Source organism: Gopherus evgoodei, chromosome 1 (assembly GCF_007399415.2).
Source record: "Gopherus evgoodei ecotype Sinaloan lineage chromosome 1, rGopEvg1_v1.p, whole genome shotgun sequence".
NCBI lineage: Eukaryota > Metazoa > Chordata > Testudines > Testudinidae > Gopherus > Gopherus evgoodei.
Genome location: NC_044322.1, coordinates 99,758,815 through 99,776,703, shown reverse-complemented (window position 1 = coordinate 99,776,703; position 17,889 = coordinate 99,758,815). Strand labels below are relative to the sequence as shown.

The window sequence follows — 17,889 nt, the reverse complement described above, 5'->3', positions numbered from 1 at the left end:
TTCTATTCTTGGTGTCACAGCAGCTGGATAATAGGGATACAGCCAGTCTTTAGATTCTGCTTTACAAGTAGAGGTGGAATGCCCATATATAGTCCAAAGACAGATATGAGAGTCATATGATCTCTCATAGGTATAAATCTTTATCCATACCAGTATTGATGAAAATTGCAGTCAGAGGATAATTTCCTTACAGTTCCTATTCAGTTTGTGCATAGATGCTTTTTGCTTTCTGTTTGTTTTTTTCACTATCATCCTTTTGTTTTCTTATAACTGTGGCAAGGCATCTTCTCGGTCTCCCCAGCCTCTGCTACTTTTAGCCCTGGCGAGACAGGCTTGGGTAACATGGTCCCCCTTGGGACACAGGGGAAGTCCGTTCCTTCTTTCCCCCAGTCCTTTTTAGTGTATTTTTCTCCCTTGTGGGAGAGGATACTGACTCTCCTCCTGGTGAGGCTCACTGTCTTGCTGCTCCTAACCTCCTGGCAGCAGGGCTCCTTTTCTCTCTCTTCTCTTCTCTCCTCTCCTTCCCCCCCAGGGGAGGATTAAAGAGGTCTCAGGCAGCCCTTAGTTGGAATCAACTGATCCTAATTAACTTCAGGTAACTCCCTCTCAGCTGATTCTAATTAATACTTTGGTAACCCCTTCTCAGCGGAACCTGAATGACCTGTAGTTGATAGGGAGGAGGGCCTTTTAACCCACTGAGATGGATTTCTACCCCTCTCTTGCAGCTGTCTGTCTGGAGTTTATCACATAACTTATGGAGTTTCACAGGTATCTTGATGGGTCCAGGAGAGCCTGACCTACTTGCCTCAGAGAAAGGGAAGAGAGAAGGCCTGGCTAGCATTCCATTGCCACATGGACAGGCTGAGATGTGCTGGTGGAGGGAATGGAAGGTTCACAGATCTCTTTTTCAGTCCACTGGACTAAATATTGAGGATATATATCAAATTTGAGAAGAGGTCCAGGAAGCTAGAAAGATAAAGAAGTTTTAAAACTGTAAAAACAGACACTCAGAATCTCTCACCAGACACAACAGAAATAGTAAACAATCATTATGTTCAAGGAGAAAGCATAGCATTAACATTGCAAACTACCCTCAAGTCACAGTAGGGATTTCATAGGTCTCATTACTGATCTGTATACCACTACATTTGCAACTGTGGAAGCTAAAGTAATGAACACCATATCTCTTGTTTTGAGACATAAGCTAATTGTTTGCTGGGGTAAGGAAGAAATTGCAACCCTCACAAATTGCACAATTGTCCATGTACGTTAAACTGAGGTTTCACCATCTCCTGGAGCACTGGACATTGACCAAGTCATGAACTGGAATGATACTATCAGATGAACCTACAGTCCAAAACATCTTTCTCAAATATTTCATATAACACTGTGTACAGTACTGTCCTTTTGCACTGGTACCATAGATCTAGCGTGGGATAAACCATACATTTATTTTTTGGTGGGAGAAGGAAGTGTTTGAGAGGAACAGCAGTGCATGGTAGGATTAATTCTGATGTACTTTGCTTGCTTAATCAAAACTCGTTTACAGAATAGGCAATATAGGCCAATGCCTAAAGCGCCAGCTCCTGGAGCCTTGTGATTAGGTCAGAATCTCAGCTTTTAAAAAAAAAAAAAAAAGTTAATTTCTAACCCTCAAGGCTGGGAAGAAAATCTTGAAAACATTACCAAAGTGTAATCAATGCAGCAGTGTCTTCCTAGTTTATAGGCATCCTAAAACGATACCTCTGACAAATTCACCCTATTTATTTCAGTTTATCTATGTCATGGTGTGCATGGGGCTCCAGATTTCCTTAATCTGGCCCTGCCCCTTGCACATTAAATGTAATCAATTTCAGTCACTTGTCACTAAAGAAGCCTCTGCATTTGCTAAATTCCAATAACATCTTGTCCAGAGCATTGCTTCCACAAGGGGTTAATCAGAACTAGAATTAGTGAAAGGAAGGTATTAACAAAATACATTTTTGAAACTTCATTCAGTTTCTTATTAAGAGAGAAGACTTTATCACAAAATTGAGGAACAAGTTACTTAAAAGAATAGCTGAATAATGGGAATCACAGCACCTATGACGCTACATATAGCTTATAAGCTCTGAGGTACTCAGGAGAATTCCCATCAACTGTGGTGTGCCTATTTGTTGAGATAAACCCAAAAAGCAAAGTTCAAAACTCAATCTAAACTTCAGGGGCATTCAAAACAAGGGTTTTGATTTGTGCTTCTTGCTTGTGTTATTATTATAGGATCAGTCAGTGGTTACAAATCAGTCTTCTAGGTTATAAATATTTTGTCCTGAAATTTCAGACGAGTCTTAGCCTGCTCTCTTTTTCTCTGGGTATAGTTGTGTGTACAACATTTTGACTGCATTTTCTCTACACATAATTGGATTGTAGATGTAAATTATAACTGCTGGGCAAAAGTCTTCTGGATCTCTTCTCTTCAACTCCTAATATTTGTGCCCACAACCTATATGCAGGTGTAAAAAAAAAAATGTAGATGCAAATTGGTCCTGCAAAACAGGAGGTTGAGCTTTTGAAACTTTATCCTTAAGCATCTCCCCCTCTGTTACAGTTCATCTACCTCTAAGTATTCACCAGATCACTAAAGTTTCAAAGTAATAAGAGACAGAAGGAGGCCAACTTGCTCATTTAATCTGCCTTCCAATCTTTTATTATTAAATATATATTTTCATTTAATGTCAATGAGTGTTTCCATTCAAAAATTACTTGTGACAAGTATGGGGTGATAGTGAGTCTGAAGAATCTGATCAGTAAAAGGACCTTTGGAGAACTGTGAGAGCTAGTCTTGATTTCTAATGTCTTTTACCCCTCTCTCTTCTTGTATGAGACTCGCGCTGTTCTGCGAGTGCTTCACATATCCTTCTAAATGTGCAATTTAAATATTATAAAGACAACTTATTCTTCAGAAATATCATTTGAAAATGAAATACCAATGAAAAATATTGGTATATTGCAGTGTATTGTATTGTACCAAATTATATTAATTTAAAGCTATCTAGAAGTGAGAAGTCCTGAACCTCCCAAAAAGGTTTGAACTTTTCACCATGAAATTGCCCTGGGCAGCTAGCCAGTTCCTAAGTACTCTGCACATCAGTGGTGAAGCTTTTAATGTTGAATTTGTGACTGATCTGAAGCAGTTCTGAAAACTCTGTCAGCTAGATTAAAACAGAAATATTGCAGTTACTTTCACATCTTTAATATAAGTTTTCCATACACTTGACTCATAAACCATATGAAAAAGACTCCTTTCAAGTATGTTTTTATTTCTTTACAACATTCCATACTTTGCCAGTCATTAAACTCTTCCTCTGCAAGCTTGGAGTTATATATGTTGAAAACAAAAAAGATGAGAAAAATTAATGATTAGTAGAAACATAGATCTTATCCCTGCGCATACATGTAAATAGCTTTTTCTCCTTTCTCTCCTTTTAAGCCCACAACAGTGTCAGTGTGTTAGAAGCTCTTTGTATATTGGCTGAGCTTACCTGTTAATATTTTTTCCTGACCAAGAATATATATTATGTGTGTGAGTGTGACAATCTTTCAAGATAAAACATTCAAGAACCAAAATGTATCCAGATACTTCCAGATGCATCTCCTCCTTGACAATTTTCCACTTTTTTTCTGCATTCAATTCCCAGTCTTTGTTCTCACCTCCGAGTTTCTATTGAACAGTTCCAAAGCCTACATCCATCTGTCAGAGTATATATAGACTCACAAGTCAGAAGGGATCAATCTGATCATCTAGTCTGACCTCCTGCACAAGGCAGGCCACAGAACCCCACCCATCCAATTTTATAACAACCCCTATCCCAGGACCGAGTTATTGAAATCCTCAAAATTGGTTTGAAGACCTCAAGCTGCAGAGAAACCACCAGCAAGCGACCCGTGCCCCACGCTGCAGGGGAAGGCGAAAAACCTCCAGGGCCCCTGCCAATCTGCCCTGGAGGAAAATTCCTTCCCGACCCCAAATATGGCGATCAGCTAAACCCTGAGCATGTGGGCAAGAGTCACCAGCCAGCACCCAAGAAGGAATTCTCTGCAGTAACTCAGTTCCCATCCCATCCAACATCTCCCCGCAGATCATTGAGCAGACCTATCTGGTGGTAATCCAAGATCAATTGCCCAAATTAACAATCCTATCATAACATCCCCTCCATATACTTATCAAGCTTTGTCTTAAAGCCAGGAAAGTCTTTTGCCCCCACTACTTCCCTCGGAAGGCTGTTCCAGAACTTCACTCCCCTAATGGTTAGAAACCTTCGTCTAATTTCAAGTCTAAACTTCCTAATATCCAGTTTATACCCATTCGTCCTCGTGCCTACATTAGTACTAAACTTAAATAATTCCTCTCCCTCCCTAACGTTAACCCCCCTGATATATTTATATAGAGCAAGCATATCCCCCCGCAGCCTTCTTTTGGCCAGGCTAAACAAGCCAAGATCTTTGAGTCTCCTTACATAAGGCAGTTTTTCCATTCCTCGGATCATCCTTGTAGCCCGTCTCTGAACCTGTTCCAGTTTGAATTCATCCTTCTTGAACATGGGACACCAGAACTGCACACAGTATTCCAGATGGGGTCTCACCAACGCCTTGTATAACAGTACTAACACCTCCTTATCCTTGCAGGAAATACCCCGCCTGATGCATCCCAAAATCGCATTTGCTTTTTTAACAGCCGTATCACATTGGCGACTCATAGTCATCCTGCTATCAACCAGTACCCCAAGGTCCTTCTCCTCCTCCATCGCTTCCAACTGATGCGCCCCCAACGTATATCCAAAATTCTTATTATTAATTCCTAAATGCATAACCTGGATCTATGCCCCTTCATTGCAGTGTCTTCTTATCTTTTAAGTGTTTTAAAATAATATATTTTTCTTTTTGCACCTCAAATTGTAGATGATTTAGCTTGAATAGTGTATAGGGCAGAGAGTCTGAGTGAGTTGTGGTGTGGGCCTATGTGTGTATGTAAAGAAATAACTGTGTAAAATCTAGCTCTAAGCCATTTCATCCTAAACCATCTGTCACTCTCTACACTTCTCCCCATCTTCTCTCTTCCCTCTGACTCGATCTTCTCCTGCTTTCACCATCACGCTACTTTTCATCTTTCCTGTATATTTAGAACAGCTTCACTTCCAAGTGTCCTCTCCTATCCTTGAAGGGCCTGATTCTCAGTTATGCTAAAGCTCCTGTACAACATGGGCAGTGAAAAAGGCCCTTAAAAAAGGTGTAGATATAATTTGTGCCAGAGTAATTTAAGGTCAAAGCTTTGGAAAGAGTTGTAAATGAGATCAGCCCAAATTAAAGACTATTCTTCCTTAAAGTCATCCTATGCTTATCTCTTCTCTCACATCTCCTCCCCTTTCTCACTTTTGTCATATGTCTCTAAGTTAGATTTAAGCTCTTTGGTGCATGGACCTGTCTTTTAATGTGTTATTTATGGCACTAGGTACATATTTTTTCCATCTCTGGGCATGTGCAAAACATACGTGGTATATAGCCGCATTCACACATCACACATCAGGAACAAAATAGTGTCACTCAGGCTTAATTCACTCTTGTAAGTGGTTGTGACCAAGGGGAAACAAGTCACCTTGGGAGACAGCAGATAGCTATAATGCCACCTCCAGGATTCTGCCTAGGGAGAACAGCTGGATGTTCTAACTGGGGCTTCCCAGGAGCCCTGCCAACAGACATGCTGAATCCAGCCTGGCCTCTGGACAGGATGGTGGGTGGCATTCTGCACCCCTTTTCCCAAGAGGCTTTCTGTACCTGGAGGCCAGGAACCCAGACATTGAATTGGGTCAATATTTTTTTCCTTTTGAGTAAAAATACATTTTTCTTGAGTAAAGTACTAAAATAAATAAATAAATACAGAAAAATTCAGAAAAGGACCTAATGTTTTATTTTGAAGTAGAGCTTCACTAAAAGGATTGTAAATAGGGCTGTCAATTAATCGCATTTAACTCACGCAATTAACTCAAAAAAATTAATCACAATTTTGATCACACTGTTAAACGATAGAACGCTAATTGAAATTTATTAAATATTTTGGATGTTTTTCTACATTTTCATATATATTGTATTCTGTGTTGTAATTTAAATCAAAGTATATATTATTTTTATTACAAATATTTGCACTGTAAAAAGATAAACAAAAAAAAATAGTATTTTTCAGTTCACCTCATACAAGTATTGTAGTGCAATCTTTGTCGTGAAAGTGCAATTTACAAATGTAGATTTTTTTTTTACATAACTGCCCTTGAAAACAAAACAATATAAAACTTCAGCACCTAGAAGTCCACTCAGTCCTACTTCTTGTTCATCCAATTGCTAAGACAAACAAGTTTGCTTACATTGACAGGAGAAAATGCTACCCTCTTCTTATTTACAATGTCACCAGAAAGTGAGGACAGGCATGTGCATGGCACTTTTGCTGCCAACGTTGCAAGGTATTTACATGCCAGATATGCTAAATCAAAGAAGCTACCAATGTGAGATTTCTAAAAATAGCTACAGCACTTGACCCAACGTTTAAGAATCTGAAGTGCCTTCCAAAATCTGAGTGGGACAACATGTGGAACATGCCATCAGAAGTCTTAAAAGAGCAACATTCAGATGCAGAAACTACAGAACCTGCACCACCAAAAAAAGAAAATCAACCGTCTGCTGGTGACAACTGACTCAGATAATGAAAATGAACATGAATCAGTCCAAACTGCTTTGGATTGTTATCAATCAGAACCTGACATCAGCATGGACGTATCTCCTCTGGAATGGTGATTGAAGCATGAAGGGACATATGAATCTTCAAGTATCAGAGGGTAGCCGTGTTAGTCTGGATCTGTAAAAGCAGCAAAGAATCCTGTGGCACCTTATAGACTAACAGACGTTTTAGAGCATGAGCTTTCGTGGGTGAATACCCACTTCCTCAGATGCATGAATCTTCAGTGCATCTGGCACATAAATATCTTGTGACGCTGACTACAACAGTACTGTGACAACACCTGTTCTCACTTTCAGGTACATTATCTCCTGCAAATATTTACAAACTTGTTTGAGCAATTGGTTGAACAAGAAGTAGAACTGAGTGGACTTGCAGTCTCTAAAATTTTACATCGTTTTATTTTTGAAAGCATGTTTTTTTATACATAGTTCTACATTTGTAAGATGAACTTCCATGAAAAAGAGATTGCACTACAGTACTTGTATTAGGTGAATTGAAAAATACTATTTCTTTTGTTTCTTTACAGTGTAAATACTTGGAATCAAAAATAAAGTGAGCACTGTACTCTTTGTATTCTGTGCTGTAATTAAAATCAATATAATTTAAAATGTAGAAAACATCCAAAAATATTTAAATTAATGGTATTCTATTATTGTTTAACAGTTCGATTAATTGGAATTTTTTTAATCACTTGGCAGTCCTAAATGTAAACTATAGTTGTCATATGTCTACAAATCCTGTACCTTTAAAAAGATATATGTCTTTGTTGTAAGCTGAAAAAAGCAGGAGCTGAAATGTGAAGGATGTAAGCAATGACACAGAACAGGATGTGTGTCATGCAGAGCAAATATTACACCCTAAACATGTTGAGAGGCACTAAGTGAAGCTAAATGCCTTCAGCTTCCCAATATGTAATATTATCTCAGCATGACTGATGCTGAGATATTCTGTAGAATAGCTTTGAGTTCAGTTTATTTTTAAACCATGTTTTTAATCATTCTTCTTTTCAAAAAGTGTATATTTATGTAATCTTGCTTAGATCTTTTACAGTATGGTAGTCTGCTGCACTGGAATGTCAGACACCATTTTAATCTATCACAAACTCCTTGTTTTTGTATTTAGATATAAAATGCAAAACTGTGGGCTCCCAGGAATAGCAATCATTACCTGTGAGGGACATTTTCTCTCCATGTTACAGTCTGCATATATCTACATTTACTTATAATTAATGTAGAAGGTAGAGATCGAAAAGACAGAGTGACAAAAACCGGAAAACTTGTGCCAATGAGAATTTCCACTGCGTTAAAAAAATGAAGTATTGTAGCTCCCTCCACTTCACTGGCATTTCAAGGGTCCTGTTTATTCTAAGTACCAAGTGATGAGGCATTGCTCTTGAGAAACCTTTCCGTAGCCTACACTCCATTCTTACTGCTGCTCTAGGTTTCTGTCAGCATTATTGGCTCCCCAGTGTCTTCTCTCAATGAATATGTTGAAACATATTTTCCCCTTGGATTAGTAACTTGCATTTTTAAAACTGAATCTCCATTTGTTATTGTCTGCCCATGTTTCTAATATCTCTGTGTCTTTTTGTTTTATTTTCCTGTCCTCACTGGTATTTTCAACTGCTCCCAATTTAATATCCAATTAATTTAATTAACAGCATGATTTCTCACTTTTGAGGATAATTAATGAAGATATTAAATACGAATGGACATAGAGCTGATCTCTATAGTGCCCCACTAGACACCACCTTCCCCAGCTCAGTGTACTACCATATTTATTGTTCTTCAGTTTTTAGTCAACATGACGGTTCACATCTAAGATACTTTGAATTAATATTCAGAAAAAGCTTTCACCAGGGACTGTGCTATACTAAATCCTTTACTTAAAATCTAAATATATGACACATACAGCATTCTTGCCATACACTTATTTCACAGTTCTATTAAAAAATCAAGTTTTGATGCCCATGCTATGATGGACAAAGGAGAGTTAATCCTTTGGGTATGTCTACACAGCATTCTGCAGCCAGCAGGAGTGAACCTCCCAGCCTGGCTCGACAGGAATTGGGGTGGGCTTCAGAGCCCCAGCCCAAACTGCAACTTCAAAGTGCTGTCTATACAGCTATTTTTAGAGCGTTAGCACAAGTCGTGCTAACCAAAATGTGTTGCCCCAGGCTGCAAGGCTTGCTCCCGATCTGTCCAAAATGTTGTGTAAACACACCTTATTGTACGAAAGACCACAGTTAGACATGAGCTATTAGATTTCCAAACCTTAGTATACTATGTTCAATTAGACAGAAATTGATATTTTTAATTTCTTCAATTAAAAAAAAGTTTTTCACCATAAAAACTTTGGTTCATGTAGTGACCCTTTCTGACTTGCCATTTTGTTCCCATAAAATGGTTAGGTGACCCTACATGATCATCAGAATGCAATAGTTATCTCTTCATCTACTTTTTCAGATATCATTAGATATAAGTATAGCAATATTTAGTAGATCCATCCATATGTCATTTTCCTATTGCACTCATTATCTGACGTTTTTCTAAAGATTTTACGCCTCAGTTCATTTATCTAGGTTATGCTCCATCTGAATATCCCAAAGCTGGCAACATGCACAAAAAGCTGGGTCACATAAGACAAAACATGAATATTTATTTTCTTTTAAAAAGTGTTAGGGAACTGTGAAGAAAATACAGCAGTAAACATACACAATAGAAAGCTAATATGCCTCGTGTTAAAACTGGAATTATTAGAAATGCCTCTCATTTTATGGCTTTTAGATGATGGACTGGTATTGTTTGATATCTGTCATTGCCTCTAATACAAGTAAGTTAATGAACTCTGAGCAACAAAATTATCCTCTGTAGTTCTTTGCTGCCATCTTCTGTCTCTTCAACTGATTGCTGTTATTGTTCTGTGAATTCTGAAAAATAAAACTGTTGCACTTAGAGTAAATTTCCTTTCTTTTTCCTTTCTTTTCTTTTTTAAGCTAAAGCAAAGTGAAGCCAATGCTGATACTAAGGAAAAGCTTCCACTGCGTCTACGTATATTTGAAAAATTTCCTAACAGGCCACAAATGGTGAAGATCTCCAAGCTTCCTTCAGATTTTACAGTTCCAAAAATAAGGTATAAAATACATCCTTTCTTTATGTGCTCTAGGCTTGTTAATTACCAGCACACATAGTAATGCCAGGGACGTATAACAGTTTTTCTCCCAAAAATTAAGCAGATAATTTTAGAAATCAGAATCAAAACATTATATTTAGAGGTGAGAGTGGGTAACTTTTCATTTGTTTCTCAATTTTACTTCACAAAAAATATCACCTCCTCTCTTTTTTACGTAGCTCTAGTGCTCATGAAAGGAGTTTATAACAGTCCTGGAAGTAATTTATCTGCATGCAGGTAGAGTATATTGGAAAGAGCATTTCTGCAGATGAGAAAGTAATTTCTCTTCAGCCTCATTTGGGTTTTTTTAGCTTCTTTGCTGAGACCACCAGCAAGAGTTCTAAAAATCAATTCCAGTGTGGGTTTTTTTATTTGTCTGGTCATCTGAGTCCACCAAATCACCTCTCATAGAACACTGAACAGCTGTCAGAAGGTAACAACTTTTGACCATTACTTGACTGGACTGGATTTGCACTGGGGATAACTTTCATTCACAAAATGCCCCCAAAACCTCAGAGGTCAGAGTTTCTGTTATACGCAGCTTATGAGAGGGGACAGGTAGGCATTGGGAAGCCAGTTGTAGTTCACTGAATTTTTGAAAGCAGCCTGGGGACTGCTGTAACCATGCACCATCTGCAATTATTCCCCAGGGACCTTTTGCCAGATGAGGCTAGATGAAGGATAGCATGCTCCATTCTCAGCTCCCACTACACTCTTGCCCATCCAAATTCCCCCTATACCAATAGCTGTAGGGAGCACGGTGTAGGAGATGGCTGTGCTAGCTCTATTATCACTAGGGATTCTCCTGTGCTGGCAAGACCACAGGTAGGCCAGTAGGGCTGTCTTCAATTTTTTTGTGTCAAGTGAACTGTGCAAAAGGTGTAGTGCAGGCCATATATCTGCCTCTGAGGGATTAAAAGAAAACACTTAAATCTTAAGGTAAAGATCAAGCATATTTTATTATATTTCCAGAACCCCAATTACTTACATATTGAGGTTTTGCTTCTTTTTTAAACAGTGTGTCCTTGATCTTTGTATGGCTATGTATGATTTTTTTTTACTGTGTTTTTCCAAATGTATATGTGGATAGGTAATTGAGACCTAGTGTTGCTGCTAGCCATCGGAAAAAAACATCGAGCTGTGGACAGAAGAATGAAATCTTAAAAATGAATCAGTTGTACTGTGTAGAACTATCACTCCAGAGAAGAGTTGATTGCACTCAGTATATAACTGTAGAACTTCGAATGTGGAAAAATAAATGTGCATTTCTTGTAAACTAAAAAAATTTAAAAATCAAAACATGGCATATGTGAAGTATAAAATTGTCAAAGTACCTTACAATTGGCATTCAAGGCTGTTATATGAACAGATGCTGTTTGAACTCTTGAAAAATTGATTTCTTGCCTAAAATATAATCCAAAGGATGCACATCAGTCTTTGGTTTGCTTTTAATGAGCAATTTATATTATAAACTCAGAAAAAGCTTCAAACTGCTTTATTTGATGTCAATAACTAAAAATAAAATTTACTGTTAAATTAAAAAAATTAGTTAAAAGACTGTTTTATTAAAGAGAGCAAACACTTTTGTTTGAAATTGTGTGAAAGCGCCACATTCAATTGTTATTTTTAATAATTAAATCTAAATCTAGTCATCTTTGTTATTTGTACATACTATCCAGTGCCCCATCAATTTCCATCTTGCTGCTGTTCTGTCTTAGCAGTAACTAATTGTGACACATTACAGAAAATATGTATTAACTCTTTCTGGATTTTTAGCAACAAAATGTGATATCTTTTTCTTATTTGCAAGGGAAAGTTTTATGAAGCAGTTTATTGATCGTCAGCAGCAGGATACAAGCTGCTTATTGCGAAGACTCCCTTCGGCATCTTCTTCATGTGACCACTCCAAAAGATCTGCAATTGAAGAAAACAAGTATATTGACCAAAAGGTAAATACCAGAGTGTAAGACAGTATATGTTCTTCATTGTTTTAAACATATGATGTAAGGAAATGCTGCAAATTGTACAATTTGTCAAAATTTCAGAAATATCAGGAAACAGTCAAAAGTATTTAAGAGCTTTGTAAAAGGTTACATTTAACTTAAGTTGTCTAAAATAGACATAGGGCCAGATCCCCAGCTTGTCTAAATTGTCATTGCTCCCTTGACTTGGGTTAAGCTATGTCATTTTACAGAAGTTGAGGATCTGCTGTGTAATTTTTAAAAAATGCATCCATTTTTCTGTGCAAGTCACTTTCAATCATGTTTGAAATTAAAGTTGGTGAATTTAAAATTTGCATTTTTGAGCTTTCTTCTACCAGTGCTTATAATGCCATTGTAACAAGGTCAGTATGAGAGCCTCGGAGCTGGGTTAAAAATTCACAATGATTCATTTCTTACAAATCATTTTCTAAACTTTTAGAAAAGTTTAGCCCCTTTTTATGTCTGTAAATCGTTAGCAAACAGTTCCCGATATTTACAAATTTGGTCCCTTGTTATTTTGAACACAGAGAGGCTCCCCGCCAGACTGGTACAATGCACATGTATACAAGTTGGTATTCGTTTGCCTGAATTTGGTGCATGCAATACAACAATAAGGCAATACAGAATAATCTTCAAATAACATAGTGGGTTGGTAGGGTATAAAGAATGAGAAGCTAGGATATGCCTGGGTATCCACATGAGCACGGTGGAGAAAAAGGTAACCAAGGTGCAAAATACTGGTCATTTTTATCCTGTTTCCTGCAAATACCATTTTCCATAGCCAATGGATCCTATACTTTACAGTACCAATTGATCTAAAATGGAGTGCAGTAAAGCATCTGGCACCAATCAGGAGAAAGTGCAGACAAGTACCAACTCTTATGATGGGTGAAAATTATCTGCACCAAGTAGAGCAGTAGAAATATTGGACTTGATAATAAGCTGGTGTTAATGAGTCCAAGTCCATTGAGGTCAGTGGAGCTACGCCATATTAACTAAGTGAGGATCTGTCCATTAACTTTTAGCAGGAAACTTAGGCTCCAGTTATTTTTGGCTGAAAACTTGAATAACCTAATATTACAGGTGAACTGTACTGTGAATGTTAATGTACAAGGTGAAAATCAATGCAAATCTAAATAATTCAAGGTGAAGGTAAATATTAAAGATGAACTGTAATGTTTTCAAACAGTAACCACCTGACTTTACAAAGGGCAGCTGAATGTGAAAATAAATATAACTGTTATTTCACCTCAGTTTTAATATTTGTACTCCTTTCTCTGTTTTTTGTAAGTAGTTAATGTCCTTTGATTGTTAATTTCCTCTGTTCTTGTACATTCTAACATGAACTGGGCTGGTGATATCAGAAACAGACAAGAGTGTAAGCATATGTGAAAAAGTAATAGTGAACCACTTAATACTGAAAAATATAGCTTTGTATTATTCTCCATTGATGGGTCTCCACTATTGCCCCCCAATAACAAAATTAGGTGTTACAGATATCACATGCCCTGAGCATGCTGGGATTGTGAGCAAGAGATTGATGATCACATGGCAGTAATGTTGCACCTATTAAACAAAGCAAAAATAAAGATGTATTTAATTAAAAACGTTGCAGATCTCCTTTAACACAGAATAGAAACTGATTTACAACCCCTAACAAGGATCTACATGCTACTGATATCACAATGATATTTTACAGCAATGCAACCCATATAGCAGGGTTCGACAACCTTTGGCACATAGCCCATCAGGGTAATCCTCTGGTGGGCCTCGAGACATTTCGTTTACATTGAGCGTCCACAGGCACAGCTCCTTGCAGCTCCCAATGGCTGTGGTTTGCCTTTCCCAGCCAGTGGGAGCTATGGGGGGAGGGGCATGCCTGCAGATGGTCAATGAAAGCAAAATGTCTCACAGCCCGCCAGCAGATTACCCTGATGGGCTGCATGCCGCAGGTTGCTGAACCCTGCTATATAAAAAACCCAAAAACTATCGTTTCCTTTAGAATGGACAATTTGTATAAGTGCATTCACCATGTGAACTTTTAGTACTCTGGGCAGAGCAGAAGCAGAGCAGTGTTCACATTTCTTATGAAAGTCCTTTAAGAAAAAGTTATTTGGTTAGTTTAACCACAGCACTTTCATACTATCCTTTGAAATAGTAATGAAACAAAGATTTTCCTACAAAATACTCTTGTGCAACAAATCATATAGGCCTCAGTTCCAAAAGGTACTTCAGGAGTACTACTGGTACCACTACATGTGAGCGGTCCTATTGACTTCAGGGGACTACGCACATGTTTACAGAAATGCACATGCTCAAATTCCATGCTAAATGGGAGCGTTATTTCCTGTTTCTCCCTGTATGCAAAGTTAACCCATCTTGATTACACATGGAGATGGGCACGTAAATTGTGAACATATTAACTGAATAGTTTGTTCAATAAGATTTTGCAATTTTAAAAAAATAAAATATTTTCCCATTATTCTGTCAGCTGTAATAGCAAATATGCATACACTGAATTTCAGTTTTGAAATGAAACGAATATTCACATATTATTGATGCACTATTCACCCAACTCTAGTTATGAAACCTTGAAATTCTGATGACTTAAAGGGTAGAATTAAATATAAATAACATTTCTGGTCAGATGTTGCATGAAACAGTGTTTACGCATTCACACAGGAAGCAAGAGAGCACTAGGTAGGATTTAGTCAGCAATTACTATGGCTTTCTGTAATTAGTTTCCATGGCAGCCTCTCATTTGTATGAACCAATTTTCTTTAAAATATCATCCTTTAAGCAAGCATGGGATGATATTGTGTGTATACTTTACATTCCTATGTCAAAAAGAAACAGAACTATTTAACTGATACCAGTACCTCACAGAATGTACATTACTACTACGGAGTGTGATGGCTTTAGCAGGTTTTCACCTCTTCTTTGCACTAAGGGTGACAGTGCAAATGTCAGGTTTGGAACCAAAAGACAGGATTCTGCTAAAACTTGTTTCTCTTCCCCATACCTCTTCCTTGTAGTGTTTGTAATGTGTCTAGCCATTCCATTTCCTCTTTGAATTATGTCAGCATTTCTGTCTTCCACCCCTACTGACTTGATAGGCAGCACTTAATTTATATTACATATTTGCTTACTTTCACCTGAGAAATATTCTTTTGTTTTATCTCTATAGTGTAGTGACGTACTTACTGACATTTATATTCTATACCGAAGTGACATGCAATTCATGACAATGTGAATCACAATTTATCTCCTTTGGTCTCCTGTAAAGTTGAGACTGCAAATAACTCTCATACTGAGAAGATTTATTATTTATTTATTTCCCTTCAAGGATTTTCTCCAGTTTTAAAGGGAGAATGAGCTTGCGATGCACTCCTTGTTTTTTTATGACCCTTACCTTTCTGACCCAAATACCTATTCTAAAACGTTGGCTATATGTAGGCATTTGTGTTTAGGAAATATTTTCCTTGTCCCAAAAAGGCAGAAACTTTGAATATTCCTATGACAGTAATTTATTTGTGAAAAGCATTGTTGTGTGTCAGGTAACCTAATAATCTGACCACGACTTCTGACAAAACTTCTTTACTGATACACATTATCATTACCTGGTAACAGCAGTTGACTTGAAGTTGTGTCATCTCACCAGTCTCTAAGAAACCATAATAATGTTCCCTAAAATATCAGAGAGGTAGCCGTGTTAGTCTGGATCTGTAAAAGCAGCAAAGAATCCTGTGGCACCTTATAGACTAACAGACGTTTTGGAGCATGAGCTTTCGTGGGTATCTGACGAAGTGGGTATTTGCCCACGAAAGCTCATGCTCCAAAATGTCTGTTAGTCTATAAGGTGCGACAGGATTCTTTCCTGCTTCCCTAAAATAGTTCTCAGCTCTACACCTCACTTCTCAGTAATGACTCCTTTTCTATGTAGACATGTTTTCAGTTCTTCCAGCTGAAATATCTAGACCACTGGTATTGCAGAACATCTGCTGTAGATGTGGTAGGATTCTCATAGGAGAAAGAGGAGTATAAGAAGAAAAGTGAAAGTGGGAGACAGACAGGTACATCTTTGACTTAGCTACATGACAGTTGGTCATGAAGTCATTTATCTGTGGCTTTGGTTGGTGAGAAGAGGAAGGCAGCTGGATGAGAGGAGATCAAGGAAAAAATTGGAGGAAAGGAAATCCAGGTAACAAGTATTAGGACTTTGCAGTTAAAGGGGAGGAGAGAGGTAGGATGAGAGAGAGCGAGCGGAACAGTAGGTATAACTGAAGGAAGTTTATTACAAGCTAGGCCTGCAATTATAGTCAGTAGGGCCAGTGTTTTGCATTTCATAACAACACACTGTAAATGTGATCAGCTGCCTCCCTTTAAACCTTTCAAATGCTTTCTTTTGTCACCTACAATAACACTAGCCATGCGTGTCCAATGCCATTAGGACCAGATTCTCATTTACATTAAAGCACCTTTGCGCTGCCAGCATCAGTGCACATGGAAATCTGATCTTTGGTATTATATACCATTAACTTCACGTATAAACACAAAATGCTGGTGGCCTGTTAGACTTGAATATAAATAGATATTTCTGAATACTAATTCAGAGTTCATATTTTGAACATTAGTGTACTTACAACATAAGCTACTTATAAATTCAGTGAAAGTGAGTAAATAAAGGATGTTCCACAGGGTATTAGAGAAATAATTCTGTTACTCCAATCTAGCGCTTGGGGCAGAGGCAGACATGGGAGGCAGAGAGGTTTTAAGGCACTTTTGTGGTCCTATTCTAGGGGCTATAGGGTCCTGTCCAACCCTAGCATAAGTTAGAGTAGCCTCATGGCTGCTCTAATTTACACTTTGCTTCCCATGGATCTCTATGGGTCTTAGGAAGCAGAAAATAGCCATAGTGCAATCCAGTCATATCTCTGATGCTGCAATCCTCCCTTTACACTGGGGGCTGGGAGCGAGCCTGTGATGAGTCCTTGCATTAGCTCTGCGGCTGGGCAAGGCCTTTGCAAAAGCAGTGTTCTCAGGGAGGCATTTCTGCTCACTTTAAGGCCTTTTTACTGTGCCAGACCAAAGTAAACGGGCCTTAATATAACTGAGAATCAGGCCCTTTAGATGGATCTGGACATTTTCTCTTCCTTAAATCTTACTATAGATACGCTTTAAGTCTGAATTGTGAGAGTGAACCTGGCTTCTGAATACACAGGGGCCAGAATCTTCAGTGCTGTGTAGGTGCATAGTATAGGGACAAGCACACTAAGACTCATGAGGGCAAATCTTTTGTCTGAAGAGTTTTCAAAAAGGTGACTTGGGTGCTCCCAAGGCAGCTGTTCAAACTTTGTTTTTTGCTTATTGTGGGCAAGTCCAAGTGGCCAGGTGATCTAAATGGATTTTCAAACTATGTGAGGGCCACATAGTTGGATGCATGCTCTGAAAAGTCATAACTTCCCAGTGACTAGGTGCTGGCCTGTTTTTTCTCCCCAGTGCCTAATCAGGGCTTCTGAGGCAGCCTATAGAAAGCCTCCCAGGATAACTGCTGACAGAAGAAAGAGTATTAGTGAAAGAAAACACAAGTACAGGTGTTTGATGCCGCAGTAAATTTTATCTAATAAATTGATGGGGAGGGGATACAGAAAGAAGAAAAGATGGATTGGGAGAATTATGTGGAGTGGGGCTGCGGGAATTGACCAGGAGGTGTTCATTTTCACTTCCATGTATGCATGACAGGTACCTTGGTGGCCTGCTAGGAGTGCCCCATATCATCCTGGAACAAGATGTGAATGGTCAGTGCTTGGAATCTACACAGGAGAACTTGATTGTTTCTGCTGGGGGAGGGGGAGAATGATTGGTTAGAAGGAGGTTACACTTCAGCAGGTAGCGGGGGCACTCACAGCAGAGACTGATGCAGAGTCATAGCAAATGAGAAGTCAAAAAAAAATCTGGAAACACATTCCT

General features: G+C 38.3%; 1 protein-coding gene across 1 annotated transcript in view; it reads left to right on the top strand.

Moving 5' to 3' along the window:
- NALCN (sodium leak channel, non-selective) overlaps window positions 1-17,889 on the top strand; it is a 335,712-nt gene that overhangs the window by 238,156 nt on the left and 79,667 nt on the right. Inside the window, 2 exon segments of the mRNA XM_030568085.1 lie at window positions 9,762-9,898; window positions 11,748-11,886. Of these exon segments, the coding sequence (XP_030423945.1) occupies window positions 9,762-9,898; window positions 11,748-11,886 (276 nt within the window).